The 27502-nt window shown below is 39.0% G+C and overlaps 1 protein-coding gene across 7 annotated transcripts in view; it reads right to left on the bottom strand.

Moving 5' to 3' along the window:
- Positions 1 to 27502, bottom strand: part of ADGRG6 (adhesion G protein-coupled receptor G6) — a 110745-nt gene that overhangs the window by 62221 nt on the left and 21022 nt on the right. For 6 of the 7 annotated variants that reach the window (XM_057407099.1, XM_057407128.1, XM_057407117.1 and 3 more), the window contains exon 3: positions 1978 to 2319. The exons of the other annotated variant lie outside the window; for it this stretch is intronic. In XM_057407099.1, coding sequence (XP_057263082.1) covers positions 1978 to 2319 — 342 coding nt within the window. The remainder of the gene's footprint in view (positions 1 to 1977; positions 2320 to 27502) is intronic. 7 annotated transcript variants of the gene reach the window in all.

A 27502-nucleotide genomic window follows, 5' to 3' on the forward strand; every position in this document is an offset into this window, starting at 1 on the left:
CACAAAAGCTGTTCTATTCTCTGATAATTCCCTCCCAAAACTCACTCTCTTATTTTGTCTTTCCTTTTTTTTGCGTACATATTTTATATTAGGATGAACCATTAATCTCTTTCTAAATGCCATGTCCAGTTAGAAAATTTCTGTGTGTCTTTGAACAGTCGTTTTCATTGCATTACTTTGTTAAACTCAAAACTGAACTACTTAATTTCATTATTTACATATGACTACTTCCGAGAAATAAAGTATGAATATAACCCTGTTTTTCTTGCTCTAGGATAAATGAATGATTTTGCTCAAGCATCATGTTTGCAGTAGTAACAATGGTGTCAGCTTGACAAAGGAGTTTTGCAGCTCCATTGGGAACCTGAAGTTAGGGGGTGTGCAATTTCTCCAATGGCTTTGGGAACTCTTTGCAAGGAAAAGAGAATGTAGCACTAACATCTGCCATGCAGATGCATCATAATGTGTGTGTGTGTGGATGATGTCCTATTGTCTACATGCTTTTATAACTTAAAGGAAAGCAGTACATTATCCTCCCTTTATGAAGCCCCTTTTCTGCATCCATAGCCAGGTTAAATGCTGCAGTGATCTTTGCCTGCAAATGGTTCCCTGCTATACCTGTGGACCTTTTCTCTCCTCTTCACTGAACATATTTGAGGGTAACATTGCATCTTTCAATTCCAGTTGTGAGTCATCTCATCCCTTATAGTCATACTTAGACATGAAAAGATTAAAGAGGAAAAAGGAGATTAATAATCTTGCATAATCTCACTGCTCCTAGAATTACTACTACATTAATTTCTTCAGCATGAAAAAGGACAGTAAAAGTAAAAAGAAGTATTTTTAGCTCATATGATATGACATTACTTTTTTTTTTTTTCAGAATTACACACAAATTTTGCTGGCAAATCAGGAGTACTCTTTTCTTATGAATCCTGGGGGCTACTATCTTAATGATGTTAAAATATATAATATATGTAATAAATATTAAAAAATATTCTGAGGAAGATGTACCTGTGACTGAAGAGATAACTGCAAACCTCTTTCCTCTGTCTTTCTACAGCAGCCAGCCAACCAACAGAAGTGTGAAATAATAATATAAATGCTCAATACAATACTAGTATTTAGTCTAAGGTGTGTGACTTCAGAAAACCTACTGAGAGCAGGCAACTGTAAACTATAACCCTGAAGTGGAATGAATGGTCAGTAGCATATGGGGCCTGTAGGCGATGATCCTATGTCCTTCTGTTACCTCGCCGCCCTTTACCGCCATGTGAGAGCCACTAATTAATGCTTTAAACAACAAAACAAACATAGGCTGTTTGTACCTATATATTCTAAGAGAATAAGAGTAAGTGTCCTTTTCTTTTCTGCAGCTGTTAAGCTTTTTAAAAAGTAAGCATTGCTACATATTTAAGGGAGGGAAAGAAAGATCAAGGAACTGGAATGAAAGGTAGCCATCCTGCAATGCCAGTTCATCCCTGGGAGTTTGTTCTAGAGGCTAGAAGACTCCTGAGAAGTTCTTCAGCACAGCTCCTTCCCACTGTTGGGTATTTCACTGGGCCAAAGGTCTGTGCCAGCCGTATTTCTGGCTCAGCTAAGCTCCCTTTCATGCTCTCTTTCAGTTTTCTGTCCATGTGCAGGTATGTTGACCTGAAGGAGAAGTGTCTTGCTTCCAAACCCTCCAGCATAAATTTGCAGGGAGAGGCACAGCTAGGCCTAAAATTTTTGCATGTGAAGAAGTTTTTCTAACACAATCTGATGCTTTGTTTCAGAATAAAATAATTTATTTTCACCCAAAGAAAAATAAATTCAGTAAGAAAAAAATAAGAGAACTCTGTAGCTTTACCCTGCAGCCTCCCCATCCTTTCTCTTCTTATGAAAGACTCGATTTACTGAGGAAGTGTCATTCTAATCCTTATAAGACATTTCCTTCTAACATCTAAAAGAGGAATGAAATGCTCTCGGTTTACTTACTTCGTACATAGGTGGCATTAAAACCTTTCTTTTGGATACTGAAGTCACTTTTAAATGACACAATCATTTCATTTCCGGTAGAGTTATAGGATAATCCTTTGGCAGTGATGCCACAAAGATTCATTGGGCTTTCTCCATTGTCTAATGTTAATGAATCATAAATGCAGCCTGGAGCTTCTTCAATGTCAAAATCAATAAATGTTAGCTGTATGATGAATCCATGAGGTGCTCGGATGATCCACTTGCATGCTTGGCTGTTAGGATAATCACTGGGGAAGCATGGAGAAGTGAAAACTCCAGATGGGTCAGTTAGCACAATCCTACAGTCATAGCATCCATGTGCTGGCAAGAAAAACAGAGAAAGGTTGACGTCAGGAAGAGAGAGAACAGAAAAGTATCATCAACACAATAACTAAATGTAGATCTATATAGAAAAACATAAACAGAGATAGGAGGAAGAAAGGCAGAAAAAAGTCCTGGTTTCTAGTGGGCAAAATGCTGTAAGAATAGTACAGCAAAATATGATTTTATATCAGAAAACCTACAAAAAATAAATATAAATTATAGTGCTAAATATCCATTTGTGCACACACTATGAATCTGCTATATGTATTGACTGGACAAAGGTGAAGCAAAAGCAAGATTTTTTAATTCAGAACGGCAAACAAATCCTTAAACTGCAACTTCGAAAAAGACGACTGGTGTCCTTTACAATTTTTAGCTACTCGTCTGATGCTGACTAGTGGCCATTCCAGCAGCTCTGTGCCATGCTACTGTTTCCAGTGGAATGTCCCTGGAATGCAGCAGCACAGAGGCTGGCTGAAGAGTGGCACAAGCAACAGCTCTGCAGAGCTCACGAAGGTTAGTCATCAGCATTCACAGAAAATGCCCTCCACATCACCCAGAAGGGTAGCTGGCTTTTGAATCCACAGCAAATTACTGCACTCCAGCACTCTTCCCATGCTGACTTAGCTCCATTGACATACTTGTGGCAGTCACGCTCTAAGAAATTCTTCTCCGATTCCTCATACTCCTTTGCCAACCTGCTGTGCTTATTCACAAGATAAGCCTGGTTAGTTGCTGTGGTTGTGTCTATTGTTTGCTCATTTATCATATATTTATTTAATGTATTATATGATACAATTACTGTGAACTGCCTGCTGCTAAAACCTGCAACAGTTTGCCAAATCAGCACTGAACAAACTAGGTGGGAACAGAATATCACCAACAGATAACCAAAGAAACAACCGGCACACTCAGGCTGAATTACTTTGCAAACATTTCACTAGGCCATAGTCCTGCATCAAACACCAAAGTATGAAAAAATAGGACAATATGAGCAGGCATTATCAGTTGCAGAAGCAAAAAGCAACTAAAAAATTTGTCAAGTGTAAACTACATACACAGCAGCTATAAAATAGGAATTAATACAACAAACTTCTCCAAAGAACCCTTGATGTTTCTATCCACTGCTTGGGTCCTGATATCATTCAGTCACATTCAAATGGTGTTTGGCCTAAGCAAATGGACCCTGACTCTGTGAAGCTGCACAGCAAAACTAGAAGCAGCTTACATCTGCAGGGAGAACTGTGAGGTGTATTTTACAGAGGTTTTGTAATTTTTATTTGAAAATCAAAAATTCATATGGCCCCAAAGAGGTAAGAGCAATTCATCAGGCTCTCAGAGCTGGCTACACTAGAAAAGATCAGAGGGATTCTTACTTGTTCAGATGAGAAAAAAAAAAGACTGTCTGAAAGATTTGCAGGTAACTTGGGAAGAAGTGGGGCTCATGACACTGGAAAATGATCATGCCGTAGAAACAGGAGCCTGTCCACTCCTAATTTCTCTGCAGATCTTTACAGTCAGAGGACTATGCTCACCTGCCCTAGAACCCTGCTGTTCCATTTATTAACCAAAGAGGGAACATTTATTTATTGGTATGGTGACTGTAAATCCTACAGTTGCACAAACAGCTTCATCCAGTAGATTTTGCACAGGTAAGTATCAATTTTCAGAGAACCACCCTAGACTGAGAGGAGGAAGAACAGGAAAAGCATGCTCTATGCCACAAGCCACAGTGGTCTTCTAGTCTCAGGGCAAGTGAACCTCTACAGGGCAGAGCAGTTGTAAGACTGATCTGGCTGGAGCTGCCTCCAGCTGGAAGGCTCAGTGATTCACGCTCCTGCCTACATTTTTGTTAGGATGAGGGCTACAAGGGCTAAGGATCTGGCAGTATGCTGCACCCACTCTCCTACTTGTTCCTGCCAGAGAAATAAATGACACAGGGCTATCTAGGCAGCTGAGAGTATTTCCTGTTCAGATGGACCTGAAGCCAGGGACCAAGCCGTGAAGTGGTGTAAATACAAATACGAACATAAGTGTTAATGTGCACTCATTCAGCCTTGGACCCCTAAAGTAAATCTTAAGGGCACTATAAAACACTGCTGAACCAGAAAAGCTATGCTACTTGTCAGTAAAAGTGTATCTTTCAAACTGGCAGAATATTACATTCAACCTGAGACTGGAAAAGTAAAATTTGACCATCAGAAAGAACACAGACATTCTTAAGAGAAGCCTGCCTTTATTAATTCCATTGATCACCATCACCCAAAATAGGACTCAGCTTTTCCTTTTATCTCTCTGATGAGTATTTATAACTGATGCTAAGCTGTATAAAATCCCCGATCAGTACATGCAATAAAAAACTTTTTCCCTGCTGTCACTGTTAAGTGCTAAAACATGAAGGTTATTTAAGCTATTGGGGTTTTTTACTCATTTAGTCTTTTGCTAGTGTATTATTATTATATCCATATTGTTTTGTTGGTTTTACAGAACTAACACACACACAAAAAAACAGGCCCTAAATTTAGATAGGAAAATAAGTGCTCAAAACTTTACATACACAGAAGAAACAGATTTGGTGAGCAAAATAGTTTACTTTTTTGAAGTGCGTTGGCTTCATTTTGGCGTAGTACCTATTATGTCCATGACTGCAATTTGAAGGAGAAATAGCCTGTTTTCATGCAAATGTCCACAGTAGTAAGTAAAAAGAAAAGAAAACAAACAACAAAACTATATATAAACAGAATGGTTTTGAATGGAACTTTCTGCACAGCTTCTCGTGAGACAGTTATTTTTCTATAAACACCATCTATTATACTCATTAAAGAGAAAAAATTGCTGTGGCAACTTCAGGCTGTCAGCCAAAGCTGACAAATATTTTGCAATCCCATTGGCCCAGACCAGTTCAGAACGGTGGATACTGAATACTTATTGCAATACACACAATAAACATTTCTACAAGCAATCTAAGATATTTTCTTGATTTTAATGGAAACAAATATAGGTATGATGCTCTTGGTCAGGAACTCCACATACACAGAATCTGCCTATCAATTATTTTTTGATCACCCTAAACCACAGGAAATTCACTCTTGAAATATATTTTACCCAGAAAAGCCTTCATCTTTTCTCTCCATCTTTTCTTCATCAAACCAAAATGAACACCTTCCTCATATAGTGAAATCAAGGACTTTCAAGACTTCCTAAACTGAAAGTTTCACTAGGTAATTAATTTTTCTCCATCATGAGAATAACCTGAGTATGGTTTTCATTTCATAATCACTATTTTTTTTTTTCTGCAGGAATCATACTTCCTATAATATTATACTAAAAAGTAAAATTAATAAATTCCTCTGGAGTACATTACAGCTTTTACCAAAGTTATCTAAGCAATTCACAAATGTTAATTGACTTCAGAAGAGGAACTGACCGCAGGGGAAATGTTTTTTTCCCTCCTATCATACCCACTTTATAAGGATAACACTAGGCATGGACATAATGGGCAAAAATGGTGAAAGTTTCCATGGATTTTGGGTTCTACTCTAAGAAATGAGAGTACTGATTTTCCTTAACTACTTAGTATTTGTATGGGGTTTTATATCTGTCCAATGCACACTATCAGTGACCTTAAACTGCAGCTGGAAGAACAGTCTGCCAATCTGGCCCACTGTAGAAAATCCAAAAAGGAGTACTTAGTGGCCAGTGGAAAATTTTGGTCAAAGCAATCTGGCCATCTTTAATAGGAACTTATCACTAAAGGCGGGGACAGAATCCCATTCTCATAGTTGCTAATTTTCCTAACTATGAGACCATTCTCTTGTCTTCTAGGAGTCTTCTGCCTATTTCACATATATACCTTTGAATTTTTATGAAGAGGAAAGTACCCTGTATTGGTCTTCCCCACACCATGCTGAATCATTTGCAGACTGTCCTAAAAATAAGCGGCTAAGAGACACAGTACATGACTAATTAAAGATTGCATGAAACAAACAGACCTGTGCATACACTGTGCGTAAACCTCATATTCTATAGAACAAAACTAAGTGCTAAGCTTGTCCCATCTACTGATTTTGTCTCTTTAGAGCATCAGCACAGAATTCCACCATTTGAACTCATGAAGACACCTGTTGCTACTGAGATACAGAATTTGAAAGTGACTTTCAAGAGCCATTTGTGGGCAGCTGAAGCCGTCATCAGACCCAGAGCTACAATGCTGAGCTGCTGATTTGGGAAGGAAACATTCTGTATATAACCTCATCCCATACATTTTGTATTTCTCTTTTTCTGATTTCTTCTTATATCACTAACACATTCCAGCACTTGCCTCCAAAATCTGTGCTAATATTCATATTTTCCTCTAGCTCCTAACATTTCTCTACTTCTCTCGTTGTCATCATTTCCCCAAAAAACCTCATCTTTTGCCCTCTTATACTCTGCACTTCTTTCTCAGGCATGAGTTTTTACTTTTTCTCCACCTGCTTTCATTTCTGCACTTATCCAACCTTGGAGAAATGCTGGACAACAACTTTTGCTTGGCCAAGAATTTTTTAAAAGAGCAAAAGCAATCTATCTTTGTACAGTGCTTGTTTCAGCCCTAAAGACTTGAAATTTGTGAAGGTTAGAATCAAAACAAAACAAGATTTCTGGGGAAAAATGTCTGTGTTTGAAATCTGTGCATTATCCAGTTTGTTTTCACACTAAGTTACACCTTGAACTGCATTTTTCTTTTTACAGCTGTGGCATGCAGCTGCCCTTCCGTACAGCATTTTCCACCTTACAGAAGTGTAAATGACTACATGTGCGTAGGCAGCAGCACAGGATACCAGTGATAGTCGGTGCTGGTTCAATTAACACTGCTGGTATTTTTTTTAAATCCACTAAAAAGGCTTCTCATAAAAGTAAGACAGAATGGTGCTGGATTTCATTTTGGCATGAAAATTAATTTTATTTCCCCTGTAGAGGACATAACTTTCATATGAAAATATTCTGAAATAAATCTCTGCAGCTTTGGGATTGAATTTTCAGAAACCGAACAAAACAGTTGATATTAACTCCAGTTTTACTCAACTGAACAATCAAATTTCTTCTGCCTGACAGAATTAGGCCAATCCTAATCCACAAAAAATCTTAGCTACAATACGTGGCACTTTAGACATAAAAAAGCAGTACAGAATTAATTATAATTTGCTTTCATGTAGACATCTGCGAACCTTTAAGCACTCTACATACATTCTTAAAAGGTAGCACAAGGATGGTCATTTTGAACTAAGTAAGAGAGGAGCATGGGGAAGTGACATTACACAGGCACTTGCAAGCATGTGGCGAAGCCCAAAATAGAAGTGAAAGTTTACAATCATTTACTGTAACAGCATGAAAAAATATCTCTTTTGATGAAATTTAGGCAGAAAAAAAGTCTTGCTTTATAATAGGCAATTAATTGTTGGAAGTTTTTTCTATTTCAAGAATGTCATAACAGAGATACAGCCAAACATTAGGTTAAATGTATTTATGACTCCAAATAGATGGGTGAATGAGGTCAGCAATGGGCACACCTGCAGGCAAGGAAGAGGAAGGGCCAAACCACCAAGGTGTGGGTGGGCTGGAATGGCTACAGAACAAACAAACCCATGTTATTTCAACGAGACACAAACACTAAACCCAGAACAGCTATCACATGCCAAAGGCTTCAAGAGTAGCATATCTTCACTCTAAAAAAACATTTCAGATGTAAAGGCAATCTGTAGATCTACAAAAATACCTATAAGCAAAATGTCAATATAGTAATTGCAAAGAAGTGTCACATCACTCACTCTGGACATAAGTAATGCTCTGCTTACTCGCTTAAAAGTTAGCTGTAAGGTAAGACCTATACAAATTTTTATGCAAAATATTAAGCATAGCACTCTTCTGGAGCCCCTGCACGTCAAATCATGTTGTTCGCTCTCTGCGCAACCCACAATTTGATTGAGCTGTGTTTGAGAAAATGCAAATAAGGAGGTGTGGCAGGTTTACTTTTGCTTCTTTTCCAAATTGTAGAAGCTGTATGACCTCCCCAAAAGGTCCTCATTTTGCTACGGTATGCTGGCCCTGATAAAAATGACTGTAAACAACACATAATTTCATGTTAGCATGCATTGTAATTGTCAAATTAAACAGACAATCCTAATTCTAACTATTTAAAATATTCGTATTTAAACAAAGAGAAAAAAAAAGGAAAAAAAAAGAAAAAAAGGATTATCTCTGCAATAAATAGAAGGGAAGACTCTCATCCTGACTTGTATAAAAGTTTGTCCCTTCACATACAATGTTACAGGGCTGAGGTCTACTGTTTGGAAATATGATTGTGATTGTGTATAAATGTAAAGAACCTCTGATTTGCAGTGATAATATAGAACCATTTCTACTTCATTTCTACAGTGCATATAACCCAAAATTCACAAAAATCTTGAGCAAAATCTAAAGTCTCACAGCTATGATTTGGATTTAAGCATGGACTTGAAATTCAGCAACTGTTTAAAGTCCTTTCCCACACAATGATGCCTTTGAGTCCTGTATTTGAAGCTTTACAGTCCTGTCTTCATCCTTGCAGACCCCTCAAGGCAGAATGGGAGGGCATGACTCTACTGCCATATGAAAACAACAGCAGAGGCACTGCACAGACCCAAGCAGTGTGGAAGGCTGTGCTATCCCGTCTAGTTTTGATCATTTTCTTCCCATTTTAAGGTAAGGATTAATAACTGGACCAGCACCATAAACAAACGCCCATTCAGAGAGAGAGATCTACTCTCAGACACAGAGGCTGCATATGAAAAGATGATTACCAAATGATTAAACAATTAAAATGAACCATTTTATACCCGGCCTGATGTCCACACAGCAACCATACTCTTCCTTCCTTTGCTTGACAACCAAGTGAGCATATTCTAGATTTCCAAGCTGCTGACTGAAACTGAAGGGAATGAGAGGTTCATCTTTTATATCAAAAAAATTATCGTCCCAGAAAAAGTTCCTTTCAGCCTTTGAATTTACTTCCTAAGTTACCTTCTGCCTAAAGACCAGGAAAGGCAAGGTTTAATACTAATTAAGTTATGAACTTTCTAAAAATGTCACCAGGTAAAAGACTTTTATTCCCTGTCTTCTCACTTAAAAATAGGGGCATTGTTCCTTCGGGTATGGTTCAAAGATGTCCCATCAGCCACAGTCAGTAGGGTGTTATATTAACTTACAGCTCCGTGAAGGCATCAGTAGCATGCTTTCATGCTGGACAACTCATGTGTGGAGGAACACATTCCGGCTAACCTTCGCGGGGGTTTAAAGTTCTCAAACACTGAACAGTTAAACTGCTGGTCACTAAATGCCTGGCAGTGTAGTGTAGGTCATCCAAAATGAAACCCAGTTCAATTTAAATAATTCTAAAACATTCCTAAAATACCTACTTATATTAATACATGTAGAATATATAGAACCCCCAACAGGATAAACATTACCAGTTTTTATGTGGAACCACCTGCATACACTCATCAGTAATATAGCAGCATAATTAAAAATATAAATCTTATAAGCTTTATCTGAGAAAAACTTCACATTGTCCTACTTAAAGCTGCAACATATAATCAGTTACATTTTGCACAGCATGAATATAATAGAGATGTAATTAAGAAGAATCTTTCATCTCTGTTATTCTTAGTTTGCAAATGTGACTTTATTGATTTGTAAGAAAACGCTATTTTAAGCACTACTAAAAACTCACTCTAGACTTTTATTCTGCATCATTCCCATTGCATCATCTGCATAGTACTCCTTGTACCCAGCAAGAATTTAAAGCCTCCATATTCCTGACTGGAAATAGCACATAACCCTGGCAGGGCCTTTTATAATTCAATGAAAGACAAGATTGTGCTCTCAGAAAATAATTCAACAATTGGGTTTTGGTCACTGAAGCCAGGAGACAAAGACAGTACTATGCTTTGGCCAGTCATATCAGTTTGCCTCACATCATCATTTGCTGATGCATTATGTCCTGCAGCATACGTTTTAAATGGTGGAACCAGTTGGTGCACCTAAGAAAAGTGAAATGGTAGAAAAAAGTCTTCTCACAGGCTATTACGCAGACATATATGAAAATATAACTGTTGCCTGTGAAGTCACTTCTTGCATCCTGCTTCCTATTGCTCTAACCCTGATTGCTTATTAACGGAATTAGACCTGGTTATTTTCTCTCTTTTGGAAAACAAGAACAAGAAACTTAATGAAATTATATGTAGCAAACTGAAAACTGATAAAAGACAGTATTTTCTCATATGTTACATCAGCATGTGAAACTCTGACCCTAAAAGTATCAGAGGAAGGATCATAAAATTCAGAAAGCAAACATTTTTCCAAGTATCTAATAAGACCTCTGAATCCCTCCAGATATGTAACAGTCGATAAGAAGAGACATACCTGTAAAGAGTTGTAAACATTCTGGCTTATGCTTGAAACTTACCTCAACAACTGATCAGGAACACTATTAACACCCATACCTTGATGGCAGGCACGATCCCAGGCTCTGGGACTTGACCTTCGGGACAACTGCAGAGAGAGGCTGACCCTGGCACTGCTCAAGCCAGCCCAGCCACCTCTTCTACAAACACTTCCTGGTCATGGCTCAGCAGCCAGCACAGGTCAGTGACCATTCCCAAAATGCAACCTGAATACAGCTACCCTAGTTTTTATAACCATGTGCATTTGGGACATGGCATGAGCTGGCCTCTGAAGCAGAGCACAGCCTTGCGGAGCACAGACTCCTTGCAGAGCACATCTCATTTAGTGGAACAGAGATGGCCAGTGCATGGGTGGTAAAGGAAAAGTAGCCACGCAAGACAGAGCATGAGGCCCTATCTTATTTATCTTACGTAGAAGCCAATAGAGCAGGTCTCGCTAGTTTTGGTGGTTCAAACACTACACGTAAATCTGGGAGAAACAGGTGGTAGTACATCCTGTTTCTAACATGATAATCAAAATTATCTTTCAGGATATGCTTTAGGCCAGTAAAAGTAATAATGTACCAAAAAAAAATCAGGAAGAGCAAAGCTTAACTTTCAAATCAGGTTAAGATTAGAAAAGCAGAAGTGAGAATAGTAAATTACTGACTCAGGAAGCATTTGCAATGAAAGCAGGCAGCAGCCAGCTACTACTAAACCCAGCAGCAGACTTCACTAAAACCAAGACAGCAGAAGCTGATCTGCACTTCCTCATGATAAAAGTGTATAACATGGTCTCAACACCTTGAGAGATTTTCTTGCTTATTTTCTCACAAATAAATAGCTAAACCACAGCATGATTCTTAATCCTTTTCATAAGGGACATAGAGGGACTAGAACTTTACACTGATTTAGGGTGTACTATTCATACACAGTCTGTTGAGACTTCGGACAGGACATTTCAGGGAACTGATCTCTTGACTTCTCAAGACCAGCATCCTAATCAGACCTCTGAGTCATTCAAGTGTTGACATTATCAGCATCTGTTATATACCAGATCTCCATAATGTTATGATAGCCCTGAAAAGATCAGAATTGGTGCTCTTCACTCTCTCAGACTGGGATGCTAGCACAGTACAAAGACCGCTAGAAATTCAGTGTGTTTCCAGATACTCCATAACGCCACTAGGCCCCATTTTTATCCTGGAATTCAGCAGATATTTATTTCTGTTATCATTGCCACTAAAAGCTCTGGCCCCTCTTGATCATTCTAGCACAAATATCCTACCTCCTGACAGCAACCAACTTTATCACAGCAGTGGCTCCACAGGTTTTGATTGATCTGGGAAATTGAGGGAACCAGCTACAATAGAAGAAAATATATTCAGAGCCAGGGTGGGGGCCCTGCACTGCCTGTTTCCCCTTAGTTGTTTGGTTTTGTGCCAATGAAAATGGAAGTGGAAACAAACATACTGACTGGGTAAATCTCCCCTGACCCATATGAGTGGAGTTCACACTGTAGACAAAGTTATGGATTTCCCCCAGAGGGAGGGGGTAATGTGAAAATCCTGTGTTACACCCATTGTAACTTAAGAATATTTTCATTGGCATTCCTGTGATAATCTTATAAAAATAACAGAATTGACTCGCTAGTTTTGGCCTGAATTGGACATTTTTTTCCATAAAGTAGCAGAAGTTTGCGACAAAGAGTGGTATTGACAGTTCAGTTTAGATATGCTGAATAAAAAAGTATTAACTAGTAAGTATACAGGCTGGTACAATAAGCACATAAGCTAAAATACATGCCCATAAAGAGAAGATTGTATTAGGGAAGGGATACGGTGGGAACAGGTAAGTTTTTTGTGAGATTGCTGCATTTAACACAGTGGTTTCAAACTGAGATCTATGTATCACACTCCATCGCAAATCATGCTGAGACTTACAAGAGTTAACAGTTATAAAGAATGTTGGGGTTTTTCCACTCCAACAAGAAGTTCTGGCTACCGGCTCCTAGTTGTTCATTGTTAAAAGAGGACCACATCTTTAGCTGGAGTAAATCCATGAGCCCAGTTAGCTTCAACAGAGCTATACCAGGCTGCACAAGCCGAGGAGCTCATTGGTTAAATAATTTCCTGGGTACCATTTGTGCAAGCATTTGTCATGCCTGCCTGGGAAGCTGTTCAAAAAATGAGTGGGAAAACATCTAACACTCTTTTAGTGAAGAGTGGTTTGTAGGAACTGGAGATCCCACCAAACTGCAACGTTATTTTAACCAGTATCACAAGTCATGTTTTCAGTAAAACTCAGTCACACAGATGGATACAAGAAATAGATTTCTTCTATACACTGGACACAGACTAAAGAAATTACCAGGATTAAATTTCCGGGTAACAAATAGATCAGAAGTTATTTCTCAATAGTTTCCATTGCTGAGAATAGAATAATGCTATATGTGATATGGCAATTGTATCTCTTGTGAGGGTGGAGAAGTATACACATTTTTGACATGTAGTGTTACTCTGACATCTCGATGCTTTTTAATCAATGTTTTCAAACAAGGCATTCATTATGGCTTTAGAATAATTTCAGTGATACAGTACCTAAAACTGCTTTCTTATCCTGGTGTTTCTATCAAATGTAAAGATGGAAGGGAATGACATATCTAGCTCAAACCAGTAATTCTTTCACTGCTGTATTAACATTTCCACCCCTGGGTTGTTCGTGTATTCTTTCCTTTACGTAACGGCAGCAAAGAAAATGTTATGAACACAGACGGCAAAGTCTGTATTAAGCTGTCAAGTGTCTCCTTACTACTTCCATTAAGCTTACAATGACTGATCTTTGTTTGACTAGACCTGAACCTTTCATTTTTGTCAGTTTAGGCTATGTGATTTATTTTTCTAACCTCGATCCAGATCTCCCATCACTCTAGCCACTGAACTCCCACTGCAATCAATCAAGAAATCTCCCTACACATTCCAGTACTTTTCCCAACTCTATCAGCTTTTTCTACTAGTTTCATAGAGAAAAATATTCCATGGTGAATGGACTTCAAAGTTAGGAATTTGATTCTGATGAAACCACATGTATTTAACTCCTTGAGGACGTACAGTGTGTGCCCTACTTTCTACATCTTGCTTCTTTACTGAAAGCAAGAAAACATATTCACAATGATCAAATCAGAAATAAATAACTGACCTAACTGTGTCTGTTTTGTCAACTATGACCACTTAACACATAAAACCTGGACATACTCTCTTTTTAGCAAGGAAACTATAATAGGTTTAACTAAGCTTGGCTTGGAGACCTCTGTTAGGTTTCAACATGCCTTATGTCTTGTTTTTATTATTTGTCTTCTCTACCTCTTAATGTACAGATTTCTAGATAGTGATTTTTTTTAAGCGAAAAAAGCTAAAAAAAAAGCTAAACTGGTCTCTGTGTTCAAAACGTGTATAGCATGTAATTGTGTAATACTGGACAGCTTCAAATCTCAGACTCCAGGAGAAATCAGTTCTTCACTGAAAGACGAATTCTAATAGTAGACTTAAAGCTTCTTGTTTCCCCGAATCTAAACCAGCAAGTTACTCAGTTTATTATAAGAAAAGAATGCTTTCTTAGTGTTAAAAGAACTTGCTTCGTGTGAAGGAAGTTCATTTTTTGCCATGGTTCTGCAATCATCGGCATTATTTGGAAACAAATCTAAAGCGCTTGCCACTTAGTGGAAACTTCAGAGTTTTACAATTGACTTGCTCTGTAATTACTGAAACCAAACCAAGCCAATCAACCAAAGGAAACCTCTTTCATGAATCTGTTATTTACATATAAAGCAGACAGGAAAAAGGTATTTTGTTAGTTCTGGAGACACAGTTTAAGGGGTTTTAAAAGATTAGGAAGTATAATGACAGGTGCACAGTGTTCCTTGAAATGAGACGGGAAGTGAGTATGAGACAGAACTTTATGGCATCATCCTTCTATAAAACTAAACGGACAAACTGTTCTCTCTTAATGATGACTATACTCTAACATTTATAACCAAGTATTGTACCTTTACTTGACCTTTAACACATTGTACTGTGTTAATTGCCTGAACTATTCAATTAATGACAGCCAAGCCCTGGATTGCTCCCATATTCCTTCTGTCTGAGGCTATTTTTTTAAATATCTCCCTGAAATATGAAACTCTGCATGTCTTTTTTGTATTCTACAAAGCTTTGAAGTTCCAGCAAGCCAACATGTGTCACCATCATGGCCCAGATAGGTGTATTCTTTGCTGGGTAAAACAATGGCTAGATGGCAGAGCCCGAAGAATGTTGATAGTGTCACATCAAGCTGGTGATCAGTCACTAGTGTTGTCCCTCAGGGCTTGGTATTAGGGCCAGTGTTGTTTAATATCTTTATTGATGATCTGGATGAGGGGTTCGAGCACACCCTCAGTAAATCTGCAGATGACATCAAGTTGGCTGGGGGTGCTGATCTGTTTAAGGGTAAGAAGGCTCTACAGAGAGATCTGGGCAGGCTGGATCAATGAGCTGTGGCCAATTTCATGAGGTTCAACAAGGCAGAGTGCCAGGTCCTGCACTTGGCCCACAACAACCCCATGCAGAGCTACAGGCTTGGGGAAGAGTGGATGAAAAGCTGCTTGGTGGAAAAGGACCTGGGTGTGTTGACTGAGTCACTGAACATGAGCAGCTTGTGCCCAGGCAGCCAAGAAGGCCAACAGCATCCTGGCCTGTATCAGAAACAGCATAGCCAGCAGGACTAGGGCAGTGATTGTCCCCCTATCCTTGGCACTGGTGAGGCCACCCCTTAAATACTATGCTCAGTTCTGGGCACCTTACTACAGGAGAGACATTGATTTGCTGGAGCGGGTCCACAGAAGGGCAACAAAGCTGGTGAAGAGTGTGGAAGAACAAGTCTTAATGAGGAGTGGCTGAGGGAACTCAGGTTGTTTAGTCTGGAGAAGAGAAGGCTCAGGGGGGACCATATCGCTCTCTACAACTACTTGAAAAGAGGATGGAGCGAAGAGGTGTCTGATCTCTTCTCCAAAGCAACAAGTGATAGGACAACAGGAAACAGGCTCATTTTGCCAAAGGGGAGGTTTAGACTGAAAGCATATCACAGAATATTTATGGAGGGAAAGAAAAATATCAGTGCAAGGCCTGATGTGGGCAATACGTTACCTTCATTTCACTAGTGTCAGGAAAGGTAAGAAGTGGCCTAAAAACAGAGAGCTAACTGTTGGTGAGTCCTAGCTGTAACACAGAGTCATAACAGGAAAGCTACAGCCATGGAAAATAAGGAAAGGCATACCATTACACCACTTTGCTTCCTAAATGATCATATCATTGTACTTGCACAAAGGTGGAACAGAAAAAGGCAGACAAAGCCTGGTGAAAACACACTAAGGGCTGTATCAATGATCAGGGGGCTGGAGTACCTCTCCTATGAAGACAGGCTGAGAGAGTTGGACTTGTTCAGCCTGGAGAAGAGAAGGCTCAGGGGAGATCTTACAGCAGCCTTCCAGTACCTAAAGGAGGCCTGCAAGGAATCTGAAGAGGGACTTTTTACAAGGGTGTGTAAAGGTAGGACAAAGAGGAATGGCTTTTAACTGAAAGAGGGTAGATTTGAATTAGATACTAGGAAGAAATTCTTCCCTGTCAGGGTGGTGAGACACTGGAACAGGTTGCCCAGGGAAGTAGTGGCTGCCTCATCCCTGGGAGTGTTCAAGGCCAGGTTGGATGGGGCTTGAAGCAACTTGGTCTAATGGAAGGTGCCCCTGCAGGGGCATTGCAACTAGATGATCTTTAAGGTCCTTTCCAACCCAAACCATTCTATGATTCTATGGCATCTGACTCTCTATTTCTCCTAATAGTAGCTCCTTCTGACTCTGACATACTGCATCTTAAGAACAAGGATATTCCAAAACATCCATCAGGCTACCCTATGGGTAGGCATTAGGAGGAAGCATATTAATGTTGCAGTGTATAGGTTGGAACCCGGCACAAAGACCTGCTAAAACACAACTCAGCATACTTAACAAGTTCGTCATGCCATGCCACAGTGAGATTTTTTTTAGTGGGCATATTTCTCTCATGCAAGCAAGAGAAGAATGAGTCATGAATGAGTTCTCAACAGCTCTGCAGAAATTAGTCCAAAACCATGGCTGTGGGAGAACTAAGCTGAACAGGCTGTGAGAGCACTGAGGAACAAGAAGAAACGAGAGAGTCCAAAACCATCATTAGGGAGCACACAGTAAAGAGGATAGAGTCTATGTAAACAGGAAATAAAGGAAGTCTTGCATTTCACCCTGACCACAGTGTTTAACTGCCACAGACAAGAAAAATTAAACAATTCCCTTCACACTACCTATGTGCATAACTAAGTAGTTATTGTATTCTGTGCGCTGTCATGTTGACCTAAATCCACCTTGCTACAGTCCTGTGACAGCATTCCTTCAACACAAGTCAGTGACTAAGCTTAGAACTATGGCTTCTGTGGAAGGAATGGCAGAATTTTTAGATGTATCATCTGAGTTTTATTTTGACTTATGACAGATCCATGTGGTTAAGACTAGGGCTTTAGTTAAGAGGTCAATCAATAAAACTTTGTGACTTAATGTTTTCTTTCTTCTAGATTTTTTTATCGAGGACTCCCAGCTAGTAGCTTAACTAAGATACAGTATTTATAAAGAGCTCCTTACTGTAAGTATTCCTTCTTATTCTAACTACTCCAGTTGACCCTAGTGCCAAGCTCTACAAAACAGCTGCTGCCCAGACCTCCTATTTCTTATGAAATCAAAACAATTGAATCTATTTTATTGGCTGTATGGCTGACACAAGCACCAACCATTACAAGCTTTCCAGTGAAAGTTACTGAGCAGTTTGTGCAAACCAACAGGGCAGCTTCAGCATAGATCTCCCTCAGTGTGCACAGAAAAGTCGAGAAATCTTTTAATACCTGCAGGTATTAAATCTAATATGAACCTAATACCTGGACAGCAGATCCAGGCATGTTAATTTCATGTAGCAAAGAAATAACTGGAAGATTAAAACATAACAGCTGTCAACTGGACCCCCTTGGAAATAAGCAGCACAGGAATAACTGGACAGGAAAACGTATTCCCAAAAAAGGAAAAAATAAAAAAATCTTCAAAAAAATATTCTGCAAAATATATCAAATAAGTCACTTCAAGTGAATCAAAACATTTCATTGGTATTGCCTATAAAAGTTTAAGGAAACTTTTAAAATATTGAAGTAAATTCAAAACAATTATTTAAAACTTTGCTTTAAATTTTCAAAGCAGTATTTTTTCTTCCATCATCAAAACATTTCTGCTAGATTTTCATCCTGTCACTTTTCTTTAAAATTTAGACTTTTCAGTTTCAACAAAATTTATTTGGAGAAAAACAAGAAAGCAGTCTGATTTAATAACAACCCCATTCCTCATCCAAACAGCTTTCAAGGAATGCTAGTATTTTCTTTCTGATTTAATAACAACTCCATTCCTCATCCAAACAGCTTTCAAGGAATGCTAATATTTTCTTTCCTCTTTGTAGTTTTAAGCGCTATTGTGAAGTAAACTGCAGTGAGACAGAGCACTGGAGATCCATCTGTAGTTTGAAAAGCCTTCAGGTGTGCTAGACAGCTCTCCTGTGACTCTCATGACTGCAGGGGTTTCTCCATCCAGGCAGTTCCCATCCCCTCCTATATTCAAGTCTCAAGACTACTCAGCCAGAACAGCCAAAACAGGCTCTGACAGCATACAGCTAACAGCAATTATAGAATTTTATAGCATGTGATAACTGAGTCATTATGATCAGGCTGCAACAACTAGAAGAAGGAAACTTCTTATATAATAGCTCAGATGGTAACTGATTGCATATATTCTTCAGTCGTCTCTGGATCAGTTAGGAAACTGGCAGAGCACTGCTTCATGGTCTGTCTGGGACACCACTGGGCAAAATGCTATCCTTTCAAGATGAGAGAGGCCTACAGTGCTGAAAAGACTCACTCAAGTACCCACTTGTATCTAGGCACTGTTATAGAAACAAAATTTGATATAATCCTGATCTAAATGGCCATGAAACTGTGACCACATGTCTTGGTTTCTGCTGGGATAGAGTTAATTTTCTTCCTAGTAGCTGGTGCAGTACTGTGCTTTGTCTTTAGTCTGAGAACAATGCTGATAACACACTGTGCTTACACTAAATCAAGAACTTTTCAGTTTCCCATGCTTTACAAGTGAGGAGGTAAGCTAGAAGTCAGGAGGGAGCAGAGACAAGACAGCTCACCCAAACTAGCCAAAGGGGTATCCCACACCACAGCATGTCATGCTCAGCATACAAACTGTGGAGAGTTGTGTGAGAACTGCCATCACTGTTTGGGGATGAGCTGGGCATCAGTGAGCGGGTGGTGAGCAATTGCATTGTACATCACTTGTTTTTCTTGGGCTTTATTCTCACTCTTGCCTTTCCATTACTATTAATTACTATTACTATTACTATGTTTTACTTGATTTCTAAATTAAACTGTTCTTATCTCAACCCACAGCTTTTATCTTTTACCAATTCTCCTCCTCATCCCACCCTGGGAGTACAAGGAGTGAGGGAGTGGCTGCATGTTACTTAATTACCTGCTGGGGTTAAACCATGAGAGCACATCTTCCACTACTGAATCACACGCTGCACTACACAGTAGTAATAGTGGCAAGCTAAACGCTTTCTTAGCTCATCTTATAAATCTGCTTCCAGCCTGCAGTCTGAACTAAAACAAAGTGTCAGCAGCAACTTTAAGCACTTTTTAATTACGGAAATGGCAGGAGGCCGTTTGTAAGTAATCAAGCAATTCCTAGGTTCATCCCAGGTACGACTTGCGAACATTTGCCAGACTGCCTTCTTTCATTTATGACTAGACAGACAATTTCAGCTTTGCTTCTCAAATGTCCTGTCTGTTCACAGGTGCTGCCTCTGAGGCTGACTCTACCAACAAAACAAACGCAAAATGGTAACAAAAATCTTGGAGTACCATAGCCTAAACCAGCTGATCATATCAACTTTCCAAATAGGACAAATCAACAAAAATAAACCCGACCATGCTTAGAGTCTTCTCAGTAAAGTAAGAATGATCTGATTTAGCCTGTCCGTGGAGAAAGGGCTGTGATGAAGCAATTCCAGCAAAGTATAAGGGACAGAGCGGGTTAAGTGATACAGGTGTGAGGAAGAGTTGTCAGGAGAGGTCTGGAAAGCCAAACTTGCAGCAACTATTGCTTTTATCAGTATGAAATGTCACTGCTGCTACTTGCACGGGTGATCCCACCTCCTCCAGCATAAGCCACACATTCACATCCCTTCCTTAATGGTAGTGAGGTTACCTTGGGCTGTATGTATCAGGATTACAGCTGCTCTGCTGCCTATAGCAGACTTCCACTTAAAGCAACTACTGTGCTCAACGTCAGTGTGGGATGAGGCTTTGAGCAACCTGGTCTGCTGGAAGGTGTCCTTGACCATGGCAGGAGGGTTGGAACTAGATGATCCTTAAGGTCCCTTCCAATCCAAACCATTCTATGATTCTATGAACTCTCTGCTCTGCCTGAAGCTGGTCCTCCTCCCAGAACTGTGTCTCCAAGACCAACCAAAGGTCTGGTTTCATTTTGAAAGTCAAAGCAGGAGCTTTAATGGGAAATCACCTTGTTCTGGTTTTAATCCATGACTCTTATCACAGATACAATGTGAAATGTATCATTTCATGGCAAATGACAGTTACAATAAGAAAATAGTAGTTCCAGTGTGGAAATTTCTTAACCTCAAGAAGTCAAAGTGATGGTAAACACTGTAGTAAAATCAAGATACTATGGAAAACAGGTATATTAGAAATGTATTACAGTAATTAGGAGTACCTGATTTTCCTCCTATTTGGCACTTAAAGTGGCAAATATAACTTTAGAATAAAAACATGGGGAAAACATTCTAGACAAAGCATAAAGAGACATTCTACTAAATTCTTGCCCATGCGTCTACATTGCACACCAGCAACATCATTAATTTTAAAAGAACTCTAAGAAGTTCTAGCTGCGAATCATGCCATATATATATATACATATAATTTTGTAAAGTGGAATGTAGGAAAAGCTACTGTTCCAGTTGTAATGCTGACAGCCCGAAGGGATTTAAAAGCCTGATAGTTCAACTACATTAAGTAATTTGGGTATTCTCATTAATACTATTTTCTCTTATACTTAAATTTTCTTTAAACCAATTTGGTTATTCCCTGCAAATATAATCCTTGCTATTTCATTTACAAGTTACAAGCCTTCCTGTTCTAAGAAAACAATTACTTTCCAGGAAGTAATAGTATCAGAAGTTTCTTGGCATTTGGGATTATTAAAAAAACAAAACTAGCACAACAGTGCTTATCTTCCACTTAGAACTGACTTCTGCGTGGCCTTTCAAACAGAAAGGTATAAAAACCTCTGATGTCAACCAGATGATCTCTGAACTGCTTACCAGTAAGAATTAATCTATTGTATTTATGTGACCATATCTGAGTTGATATGAGGATATGCAGAAGTGCTCTGTCCTTTCAGGGAGAGGTAGTACTGTTAGTGCTATGACTACCACATGTGCACTGTGCAGAGTAACAGGTTTGTCTCTACACTTGTGAGACAGAACATATCCCATATATGGTGAATTGCAGACTATCTTGGCTCCTCCTGCATTTTAGTTTATTTCTGTCTCTTCTTCATTTCAGAAGAAAGCAGAAATTAATGCTTTCTTTCTCCAGTGATTGTTCTTTTCTCCCTTTCACACTCTGAAGGAGAATTGTATGAAAACCAAATGCTGGTTCCTTTCTCAAGATAGTCAAACTGTGGTCTAGCTATTTACTGCAACTGAAAAAGTTCTGCTAATGTTCAGGGTTGTGAGCCACAAGAGAGGCTCTAGGACAAAATTACAATGAGGAACCACCACTCAAGTGAGCTGCTCAAACCTTTCATTACATTTTAATAAAGTACTAGAAGTACCACTCAGTCCTTTCCACGCTTGTCAGCATGATCAAACACATCCTATTATTTTCTAGCCTATTTTTGCAAGATGAAGTCTTAGTCTAGAGATCTTGGAACAGCAGTGTAATTACAAGTCATACATCCTGATGATTTGCTAATAATGTTAGCACCTGTAAAGGTTGCCAGTAACTGGCAGTCAGGTAAAACTGGTTTACTCCAGTTTTATTTTTCTCACTGAGCAGACTACTGCCATGGCTACCACAAGGGACCTGTGGCATAAGAAATGCTAGAATTAGTGGACACCTGGATAAATAAAATCTATTTGGGAGAGTCAACATGCCTTCTGTAAAGCAACATTTTGTCTTACAAACCTCTTGAGAGTTCTCTGCAGGGTTCACTCACTCTATGTGGGTAAATGTGACCCACTTGACACAGTTCACTTGGATATCCAGAAAATTTCTGTCAAAGACTTTTGCCAAAGGCTTTAAAGGAAACTAAGCAGCCATTACTTAATGAGGAAGGTTCTGGCAGGGATAAATAACTGGCTAAGAGGCAGGGCACAGGAGTAAATGTGAAGCTGTAAAAATGCAAGAAAGTCACCAGCAGAGTTCCACAAGGGTCTTTGCTGGGATCAACATCAGGTACCATATTCAGAGAGTATCTGAAAAAGCAGTAGAAGAGTATAGACAAAGTTTGCTGATGATAGAAAGCTACTCCAGATAGTAGATACGTTGAAAGCAAATTGTACAGAACTGAGAAGTGAGTCTCTTATTGGTTAGACTGAATAAGCGAAAAAAAAAGACAAAATTCGATGTACATAACTGACAGTGCCCTGAGTGCACTGAAAGACTTTAATTGGCTTTCAGTTCTTGCTGGATGTATGTTGTAGATGTATCTGTCTCTGGCTGCTCCTGACCCCACTTCCTGGATGGTCCCTGGACCTGGTTCATTGCCTTGCCCTGTCTGCTAAACTGGCTCTGATGTGGTGGCACTGCACCTGGGCAGTGAGGGCCCTGTCTGCACTAGGGTTGCCCCAGCTCCCATATTCTTCTCCATCAGAGGCTGCCCAACTCCTGCTGCTCCCAGCTAGCTGACAGTCCAGGGCATGCAGAGGTATTGCAGCCTGGGCTTAAATGAAACCTCTGAGCCACAGGCAGAGGATGTCTGGGTGGGGGTTTTGGGTTGAGATGGTCAGGGCAAGCGAAGGAGTAATCAAGTACTCTTCAGATTGGGAAAGAGATGATGTAATAGAGACCTGAAAAAGGTCTACAAAATGTCCATGGTGACAAGAAAAACTGGGAGAGGGGCTATCTGCTCACTGTCATGGTAGCCCCTTGTTACAGAAGCCAGGTTCAAACCAAGGAGAACAAGGTGGCTCTTCATGCAGCAGGAAGTGGATATGTGGCACTCCCTGCCTGAGGACAACTGTGGATGTGGGAGTTCAAAGGGACAGTGGGCAACTAGTTGGCAGAAATCTATTGCAGGTTACTAAACAGGCAAGCCACACCAGCCTCAGTGAGATTTTCATTCCCAAAATGGAAACAGTTGAAGTTTGGGAGAGTTTTGAGGGGAAGAATCATGTACGTAGGCTTTAACTCCTTTATTTCAGGTGCCCATCTATGAACACTGGGCTTCTTCCATCCCGGCCTAAACCAGTAACAGACCTACTTCTGTTCCAAGAGAAGATGGGCATCAGATCTTGTCCACAGTTACAGGAAAATTTAATTATTTCATGATCTGTAATCTGAAAACAGCCACAGTTATTAAACATTTCTTAATTTCTGGAAGACTCATTTGTCCAACCACTACCTACATGTCTGGAGGGTAAGAAAAACAACTTCAGCTCTAAAGGAAATCCTTTTTCAAATCTGATGTTTTAAGGATTACAATCCTTGTTCTTTTTGAGGATGTTGGCACCAGAGGCGCTAAGGAAACAGGGGGGTGCCTGGCACTGCATGCCAGCTGCAGTCTTTCATCTAGCAGAAGATCTTCACATCAAAGATATCCTACCCTTGACTAAATATATTTATTTATTTACTTATTTTATTTATTGCTGAAGAAGTGGGCATCTTTCCACAAAGCTCTGGGCACCCTGCCATTACTTCAGATACACAGAAAGATTCATGCATTTCCAAGAACCCATTTCCTAGCAAAATGCCACCTTCATTCAAACCTCAGTCTACAGAGGACCTACTCATCCAAACTCTAACATTCCCCAGATGCTCATCCAGAAACTAACACTGCAGAAGTACAAGCCTTAACATCTCCTCATTAGATGATAGGTATTTTCTTGTCTGTCTTTTGCTAAGTGAAACACTGAATCCTCTGTTGCAAACAAAAAGTGTTTTGTTTTCTTTTTGCAACAGGATGACATAAATCAATCATCAATAAGCTACAAATTACAGTGCCATAAAAAAAACAAATGAACAAAAACCCCAAACAAACAAACTGAAAACAAAAAGAAACCCAAAACTGCAACACAAAACCAAACCCAAACAAACAAAAGAAACAAACCCAAAACCCCTATGCACAGTACCTGGAAAGAATATTATAGAAGCTAAAGAAAGGAAATATTTCAAATGTATAAAACCAGATCTCCTTGAAGTTATGGATGGAATAAATAATTGAAGGGAATCTCCGTCCCCAACCCCCTTTTGATCTTACAAGTGATAGTAGCACATAGCAAGCACTACAACAGAATACCCCTCTGTTCTTTTTTTCTACTTCATTATGAAATACTCTGTTCTGGTGTTGCATGGGTCATACAGAACCAGGTTGCTACTATTCTACCTGCTTGGTCATTCAAAGGCCACGATAAATTACTAAATTCAAAGGAAAGTTCTACCCCTAAGCGAACTGCTTCACAGTGAAGTGACTTGATTACTCCATTCACTGCCAATCTCAGCTTCCTTAAATTGTCTCAAAAATATGGTGGAGAACATTCTGATAAAGTGAGAATGAGCAAAACAAGAAAAATAAGTAAACAACATTTTGTTAACAAAGATTTTCTGCTCCGCATATGGGTTAAAATTCTAGGTAAGCATCTCTAATTATACTGTTATCCGCATATACACTTACATGCCAACAATATAAAACTCTCCCAGAAACATGCAGACACCATTAGGATTGAACAATCAAGGACTACTGAAGTTAGGAAATACCAGAGTTAACCTTCCTTTGACTTTTGTGCACAGATAATTGAAAAAACCCTTCAATTACATAATCACACACTACCGCTTCTGCAGGACCTCATTCAGTGCACAGGAAGGACAAATTCCATGAAATAAGCAACTTTTTTGTATCCTCCTTTACCTCCGTTCTTCCATGTATGACCCTCAGCCTTGCAGGAATTCCAGTCCTCTCCTGAGACAGAATCAAATCACTGATTTCCTTGTGAGCTCTCCTGTGCTGAACATGAGTTCATCTGAACATTTCCCCAACAGTTATGAATTAAGAACTTATAATATGACTGTGAGAGAACAAGTATTCTTAAATTAATTTTATAGAAGAGTAGCTGGGGAATATTCTTTGGGATAGTGGGATAGTAGCTGGGAAGAACCCTTTGACATTAAGTGTCTAATCTCAGATATGCAAGAGCTAACTTGCTCATAATTTGCAGCATTATGTTGAGGTTAATATAGTAAAACACTGTTCCTATTTACTTCAACTGCTAACTCTATAGCTTTAAATTAGGCACAGAAAATGAGATACATTCAAGACAGCAACGAAATTCATTTGCTCAGCCATCCGTAGCAGACAAGAGTCAGAGACATACTGTGTCATAATTAGAAAACATAAATTACATGGACATGGCAATATCCACATACAATTGGGAGCCTGGATATTCACTCAAACCTCTCATATTACTGATGATAAACAGGTGCTCACAACAAAAAACATTATTTAGTCAAGTCTCACACGTATCTATTTTTCCGTGACTAAAGCAGCCCATATTCAGGATCAAAATTCACTTAAAGTGTGGACAAAGGTTCTGTGCTATTGGGCTAGACTTACAAATCTGTCAGCATTCACAGGCAGTACAGGAGAGCCACCTGCACAATCCAAATATACACAGTAATGTGTTTCCATATGTATATTTGCCTGTAAACTGTTGTAAAAGTTTAGCTAAACATTTTCCTGTATTAAAGTTTAACTTGTGTCATAAAAATATAATGTTTTATAGGCATTTTTATCACACAATTAATTGTACTTTTAAAGTAGAACCAAAGAACAAGTCAAGTAACTATTTATGGCAGTACACAAGCACAGGGTAATGGCTGATCCAACATCCAGACAATGTATCTCTAGTGAGATATGATGATAACTAATATTATTTTACTTATTAAAGATCAGGCTACATGGAGACTAAAATAAAATACCATCATTATTACTATTTGACATTTATATTGTAACCTTTAGTGAACAACTTTCATGGAGTTGCATTATAACTTTAAAAACATAGCAGGTGAATTGTTAGTCTTACTGAAAACTCCTTATGTGTTTTATATAACCCCAAGAAAGGCCAATACGGGAACATATGCACCAGATCAGTGTTTAGACTGAGCATATGGCCTTCAGCATTTTGCATAACCACTGACAAATATAGCCCAACAATGGGATCTAATGGAGCAGATTATCTCTTTGCATTTCAGGATACTAGTTCTTCAATGTATAGACTATCTCGGCAATACAAAGCCTACTTGCATAGCGTTTGATCATGATATATGTTACCATCGACACTTATATATATACTTTTAAGTTTACATTCCAACACTGTAGGTTTTATGAGGAAAAGGACAAATGGGGACTATTTGTGAGAACTATTGTGAGGGAGAATATAAATTATATGAACTACAAACATGAAGACTATTAAATTATGACAAATTATAAAGAACAAATTGCAAGTACCACAGAAGAGCTGCTTGGGAAGAGGGAAAAAAAGTTTCCTTTAATTTTCACTAACCACTATTAAGTAATTTATGTCTGTGACTCATAACATGCTTGTTTTGTGACCAGATTCTGGCTGAAGACATTTTGAGGTTTCTTTGGTTGGTTGTCTTTTAAAAAAAATGCAAGTTTACTTTCCATTCTACTGCCATTCCTTACAATGAATTCTGTAAAGAAAAGCTAATAGAAATCTGATGTGAAACACCACAATTTACTGAAAGGGGTGTTGGGTTTTTTGGTGGGTCTTTTGTTTTTTTTTTTTGTTTTTGTGTGGGGGTTTTTTGTTGTTCTTTTTTTTTCTTAGTTTGTTTTGATCCCTCTTAGTAGATATTTCTTCAGATTTTCACATATTTCAAGTGAATAAACACAGTAGCTGATTAAGATAAGAAGCATTGCAGACCTCATCGTAAAGATTAGACTGCCGGCCAGGCTGAGCTATCTTCTCACTAGAAACACACACACTACAGTAAAATATGAGGAAAGCTCAAAAAATCTTTCATGCCACTATAATTAAAAGCAAGCCATTTAAAGAATTAAAAAAAAAATCTTTGCTCTCTATGTTAGGATAAAAGACCAGGCAGATTATGAATTATGGGTAGGTAGGTAGAAGCAAAAGTGGATGTCTGGATTCTTATGATGTTTCAACTGGCTCTGCCAGTTATTGAACAGTCCCCAACCAGATGCAGTAAACCTAGCTGAAAAAGGGAGATATAGCAAAAATGCTGTCTTCTCCTCAGCTTAGCTTTTGGGAGTGCTGAGAATGCTCATTTCCCAC

Source organism: Pezoporus wallicus, unplaced genomic scaffold, assembly GCF_028554395.1.
Source record: "Pezoporus wallicus isolate ANWC-B61680 ecotype Strahan unplaced genomic scaffold, APGP_CSIRO_Pwel_v1 contig_3817, whole genome shotgun sequence".
NCBI classification, from domain to species: Eukaryota; Metazoa; Chordata; class Aves; order Psittaciformes; family Psittacidae; genus Pezoporus; species Pezoporus wallicus.